This window comes from Melanostigma gelatinosum (genome assembly GCF_949748355.1).
Source record: "Melanostigma gelatinosum genome assembly, chromosome: 15".
In the NCBI taxonomy this organism is placed as follows: domain Eukaryota; kingdom Metazoa; phylum Chordata; class Actinopteri; order Perciformes; family Zoarcidae; genus Melanostigma; species Melanostigma gelatinosum.
In genome coordinates this window covers 7,444,698-7,451,340 of record NC_136648.1, presented here as the reverse complement: position 1 = coordinate 7,451,340, position 6,643 = coordinate 7,444,698, and the positions used below count along the sequence as shown (strand labels likewise).

The window sequence follows — 6,643 nt, the reverse complement described above, 5'->3', positions numbered from 1 at the left end:
TGTGTGTGTGTGTGTGTGTGTGTGTGTGTGTGCGTGTAAGTGCGCGCGCGCGCATTTGCCTGCGTTTGTTTCGATTGTTGATGTTTGAAGTTGGAGCACATCCTTGAGGTGTACAACTTAAAAGCAGGTTCTTGCTACTTGCGCATTATTTGGGGTTGTAGATGTCAAAATAAAAGCAGCCCTGTTGCGCTTTGATATATTCTTATAAAACAAAACATTCCCATTACATACTTAGGTTTTCTTACTCACTGTCTTGTCAATGAAGAATTAATTGTGATTTCCTGAATTTGAATGTTGAATAGGGAACAGATGTTGCCTTAGAGGGGAACTATTCCCATTTTCTAAATGAATGCTATGGACTAACAGTCCACAAATATTACCAAACATAATCAACTCTCTCCCAAATCCAAAAACTAGAGTCTTAAAACCATAGAAATAGATCGGACATTACCATTGAAACCCTTACATTCTATGTGTACCGTTGACATTGTGACCCTTGCAGCGGGCTAACTTCTGTAGCAACTAAAGCAACTTACAGCAATTCACAGTCTTACTGAGCTGAGGTTTTGCAGTCTTGACTGAAAGCTCATTTCATCCACACACTTGTTGTCACAGTGTAGGAAAGAACTTTGTTCCGCCTTTTGTCTGGAAGCATGTGGAATTAGCTAGCGAGCTGTGTTACGTCCACCGTGCTTCAATCTTACACTTGTTGCTGAATTTAACAACAATCGCTGTTTTCTATTGGTTCAGCGGCCCCAGACTTTATACTTTTAACAGGTTTGAGACTTACTTCTCTGGTTTCTTATTCAGGTTTGCATTTAGAATACATGATCATCTAAAAATAACTTAAACTCCCACTACAAAATGTTGGACTATTTAAATCCAATAGTGGAGACCCACATTGAGCCTGCACAACGGATCTACAGACAGTACATTCATTAGTTTTGCAACGTGGAGCCAGCAACACGCTGTTGACTTGAGGAATGCTTTCTCTATCTATTTACACTTCCAGCAGACAAAGAGCAACGCCATTATTCATTTGGAGTTGTGTTTCTGGCCACCTGATCAACAGAAGTCCAATATTCCTTCTCTTTTAACTCTGATTTCTCTGTTTCGTCTCTACCGACTCCTGAGAAAAACATCTGTATCTGTAGCTGCCGGGTGCTCCAAGTTATTCACCAGCTTGTCGTCAACTGCGACCACTGAAAGCAGCTGCTTGCTTCAGCTGAAAACACTGACGAGAGCGGTGACACTGAACCAAAACAACTAAGTTTGAGGCAATTAAACCAAAATGAGCTGAAAGATGCTGTAAAATTCCGCAGCCTGGGGGCGGCTCTCAGACGTTAACTGCTTCATCCATTCCTTCATGTCTCTTTAAAGCAGTTCATCCCCTGCACTTTTCTATCTCTTCAGTTCAGGACGGGACGCTTTGATCAGTAACACAAAACTTAACACAAGGCCACATCGTGAGCCGGTTATATGGACCTGCTGCTGCACCTTGAAGAGAATAAATCGCCTTCGAACTCAACTGTGTAACATCAGATCAACAACAAATTTCATTTTAAGTTCAACCAGTGTGAAACACATTTTTTTGTGATTTGTTCAGATTGGCTGTAGCCTCGGGCCTTTTGTTTTTTGTTGTCAACTGTTTTACGTTGAAGTAAACCGCGGGAGAACATTTCTCCCGGCAGTGTTATAGGAACCAGGTGTTGAAGGTGTCAACGAGGCTGCGGACCGAGCTGAAGCGCGAGCTGGTTTTGATTACTATCCACTGAGGACCCTATTTTCTGGGTCACAGAATGCAAAGAGGGCACATTTTTGAGGGCGATGGGGCACCAGTGAAGAGATGGGGACAGAGGAACCCTTTCACCCCAAGTAGCCCCTCGCATTCCAGGAGCGGAGATGCTAAACAGCTACCTACTGGGAGGAATGCTTCCTTCCACTAAAGATACAGATCTAAGAATAGCTGGTGTTCATTTATACATGACAGACTGAAGTTACCAATCACCTAAAAATAATGGCTCAGCTATTATGGGTTGGTTGCTTATATACAGTAGCTTATGTGTCAAAAGGATGCAGCACTGCTCTCATGAGGTCAACACATGGCTCATGTCCAACAGGTTCACCATAATAATCCCACTCTGACTAATTCCCTCATCAATCAAAGAAACACTGTGCTGTAAAGTGCTGCGATGACACTCCTTCTCTGGATTAAAAGGGGCAGATGTCCCCAAAATCAGAAACAGATATTTGTCCATATGATGACGTGTATCAAATACAGACATGTTTCCTCAGTGTAAACATGTGTGATATGACGAAGCAACCTCTTGTGCAAAACAAACCTATCTGGATTAACAGACATCAAAGACTGTAATAGGATGACGCTGGAGTGGAAGGAGCACAAATAGATCTGGTGAGGTCCACGCAGAGCTCTTTGTTTATTCCTGCCAGTGGAGAAGCACCTTCAGTCATCTGCTGGTGAGTTCCTCTGTTGTGATGCTCACTTTGGGCCTTTTCTGCTCCTTTTGTGATGAGTCATCATAACCGTGTAGTTTGTATTTAACTTGAGTTGATTATTTGATTAGAATCATGTTTTGTTTTTAATAAGATGTTATTATAACAAATGTTAGTTTGATAAATTAATGTTGTCGTCGTTTGAAGTGCTCGTCGTGTTTTCTTGCTAATTTAAAGAGGTATTTTGGATTTATATTGTCATGGTTACTGCAACATCAGTCTCATCAATTTGTGCTTCTTTACATTGATTTCCAATTCATAATTATACATTCATGATTCGATAATATGTCTGTTGTCTGTTAGAAACAACAGCTTGATTTGTTGAGAGCAGGATAAAATAGAGCTGATTGTACCAGCAGCTTAAACCCTTAACGGCATAAGACAGTACATCTTACTGTAAATCCCTGCTGGATGCCAATCTGTGTAACTCCTCGTGTGGCCGAACTGGGGCAGGTGAGTTGAGCTTGTTGACTGGTTACTAAATGAATATGATATCAGCTTCTGTGACTTGATGGAGCCTGACGGTGCAGATAATTCAGACAGAAACACAGTTTGTCAAGTGTTCAAGCAAAGCAAACAATCAGATCAAGAACAAACTACATGCTCTCGTCTAAATATTCTCTCATATTACGCCACAGATGTCTGATTTAAAGTTCAAAATCAGATGAAATCATAACTTTTATGTAACACTGGTGTTACTGCAGGATTACAAAATGTATAATTGCTAGGGCTGTAACAATGCGCGTATTCTTCTTGAACCGTTCGGTACGAGGCTCACGGTTTGGTACGCATGATGAACCAAATACGTTTGAATAAAAATTTAAAATTTTTAAAAAAAAAACTTTATTTAACCAGGTCGTCCCATTGAGATTAAAAATCTCTTTTGCAAGATGTAAGTAACAATACTACATAACATTAAGGAGCAGTTTTAGTTTTTTATGCTTATATGTTGCTAAGAAGACACCCCAGAAGATGGGTCACTCAGGTATAGTTCCATCATTGTTCAAAGTCAAAGAATAACTTCATGATGTTAGTTGTAATGAATAAATATATTTTAAAATCAAGTACATTTCTCTGGCATTTATAGTTTTCTACTGTACCGAAACGTACCGAACCGTGGCTCCACTGTATCGTACCGAACCGTGAGTTTTGTGAACCGTTACACCCCTAATATTGCACATCTTTGTAGTCCAAGCAACTAAAATGAAGTCATTATCTGACATGCACTAGTTTCTTCTGTCTAAACAGATGTGTAGCACCACCTCGTGGCAAACCTACCTAAGACCATGCACAGAATTGATTTACGCTCAAGCTCAAATCCTATTAGCTTTCTGGAGCAGACTAGAAAGCACCTGTTGCTTTTGTTTCCTCGGTTTGTGTATGTGTCATCATCATCATCATTGCTTGTCGTTTTTTTAACCTTCCAAAAGCTCTGAGCTCAGGAATGAAGCTGCTGCTCGGTTTGGTTGTTGTGGTGGCGACGCTGGGGGTCCTTTATTCCGCCCCAGAGGACCAACCCACTGGCATCTCAGAGGACACCTTAACACCTGAGTCAGCACAGAGGAACCTAAATGTGTCTCTGCTTATCTTTGAGGGAATGTGGGATGTTATGCATGAGTTTAAAGTAACTTTTTGATCAGCAAATGGCTCTAAAATGCAACCAGTGTCAACATCTGACACTATTTCTCTCTCTTGAAGTTTGTGTCATCTGATACAAACAGTAAATACAGATGTTTTGCAGCTGTTGTGATAGTTTTTGTCAACTTAAGTGTTTATTAAAACATCTCACCCAGGTTTTTTTTTCTCCCTCCATCTCTCAGAGCTGTCTCTGGATGGTGAGAAACTGGTGGATGAGGAGGTGAGGAGAGCTCTGTATGGGGTGAAGCAGATGAGGGAGGTGATGTGGAGGAACGAGCAGAAGCATGAACACCTCATGAAGTCCCTCCGACACAGCAGTGACAAGAAGAAGGCAAGACCAACACAAAACTCCTCCTGAAGAAAGAAAAGCAGACAGGAAGCAAATCAAGTTCATGAAACATGTTTCCCTTTCTGCCACCAGGAGGCAGACAAACTGGCTCAGGAGGTGACGGAGAAGCTGGAGGAGGCGGAGGAGCAGTGCAAAGAATCCCTGCAGTCTGAGTGGGTGGAGTGCAGACCCTGTCTGGAGGACGCCTGTAAGACCTTCTACACCTCCACCTGCCGCAGAGGATTTGGCATTTTCCAAGGTGTGAAAACTACGGCTCGGACTTTTGTGCTCTTACCTCCAAACTCTTTGCAGCCACATATAATACAATTGTGTAGTTGTCAACTGAAAGATGACCTTTTCAGCAATCCATTGCTTTATTTGGTGGGTTCACTTCAAACACTGCAAATACACCAACATGTCAGATGAAGGAACGCATGACGAAAAACAACTGTATTTGTGCATTTGTGATGAATGACAGCAGCACAATTAATGATTCATCACAATTGTATATTGCAAACATGTATTTTCCTTTAGACCAGTGGTTCCACAACCTTTTTCTGCTTGTGGTCCCTTCAAATGTCTTATTTGACCCCTGGTCACATCTTTGAGTTGTGACGAGACACAGACTGTGTCCTTTGACTCAGAGAATATTTCATGTGAATAGTTTTTGGAGAAGAAGGTTTTGGCAAAAAAAGGTACCATCACTTTATGTTGCAGAGTTCTTCCCTTATGTGAACCCCAGGAATCATCTTGTGACCCTCAGGTCGTCAACCTCAGCCCCACACAGTATTAAAATAAACTCACCTCGTATACTTCTCATACTGCAGGTGGATAACCTTTTCCGCAGAGTGTCCAGGCGCTTTGGCCCCCGGGTGCCTCGCACAGATGCGGGGGACATCCTGGTGAATCAGGGCCCCGACAGTGCGAGGCCTGCCAGGGGCCTCTGCTCACAGGTGAAGCACCACCTCCATCACAGCCGTGTGTGACCTCAGCACCTCCTCTGACCGCTCCTCCTCCTCTTGTCTCCAGAGTGCCCCAGTGTTCGGGAGCTGCACGTGGAGCTGGACGAGGTTTACCGGCTGCTGGATGTGTCCAAGGAGCAGTACGACGAGATCTCGTCTGTTGTCCGGCGCCACACTGACGAAACGGTCAACTGGCTGAGCAACATGGCGGCTGAATTCAGCTGGGTGGCTCAGAATGTGACCAACAGCAGCATTCCGGAAAACATCTTCCGCATCACCACGGTGAGAAGGAAATGAATTAAAAGGCAGAATAACAACAATAAGTTGAGACGGTGAGATAAAGTCTTCAGGGAGTCACCAGTTACATGTGATAAATTATTAAAATGTACACATAATGAACAAATATAAAATAAACAAACCGTGAAGGTGGAGAGAAACATCTTTTAGATAAGTGTGGAAAGCGTTTCGTCAACATCTAGCATTGGAGACTGATGTTTGGTTGGTGACCTCTTCCACTCTCCAGGTGGCGCCAAAGAGCCACGACGAACAGAATGCATCCGAGACCGAGACCAGAGTGGAGGTCAACATCCTGAACTCTCCCCCACTTCTCCTCTCTGTTCCTGGGGAGCTGGAGCTGCGGGACCCCGCCTTCATCCAGTATGTGGCCCAGGAGGCCCTGAACAAGTACAAGGAGATGTTCAGGTCAGAACATGAATGAGCTTCACTGTGACACAGCCGCCATCCATCATCTCGCTCCGTTCTCTTGTCCTTCTACTGTAGATAAAAAAGGCCAAAGTTGTCATTAGATCCTGAGCTTCATGCAAAAGTGCTCAATTTACTGGGTTTTGGTTGCCATGTTCTAATATTTACCGTTATACCCGCTTTCTTTACAGGGACAAGGATGAATAAACCCACTGTCTCTTCTAAACTTTTACCAGCACTTCCTTTGTGTAAAAAAACAAAAAACTAGCTTGTCGTCCTGTATAGTCGGCATAATCTTGTTGAAATGTAAATACACAACAAGTGAACGACAGCAATCAGTGCTATTTATTAAATGTAAAAAATAAGAATGTATGTCATACCTGTTGTCAAATAGTGTACATAAATAAAAACAAACAGAAGACATCAACATACAATGGCAATAAATGGTTTCTGATTCTGATTCTGATGTCTTTCTCGGCTTCTTGGTGGTCGAGTTTTG

At 42.7% G+C, this 6,643-nt stretch overlaps 1 protein-coding gene across 1 annotated transcript; it reads left to right on the top strand.

Moving 5' to 3' along the window:
• Nucleotides 1–2,031: 2,031 nt before the first annotated feature.
• clul1 (clusterin-like 1 (retinal)) lies at nucleotides 2,032–6,160 on the top strand (the record flags this gene model as incomplete). Its single annotated transcript, XM_079285839.1, is given in 8 exon segments — nucleotides 2,032–2,035; nucleotides 2,452–2,478; nucleotides 4,335–4,483; nucleotides 4,574–4,765; nucleotides 5,308–5,397; nucleotides 5,400–5,433; nucleotides 5,510–5,724; nucleotides 5,966–6,160. Coding segments are annotated over 8 exon segments (906 nt in total).
• Between the last annotated feature and the right edge of the window lie 483 nt (nucleotides 6,161–6,643).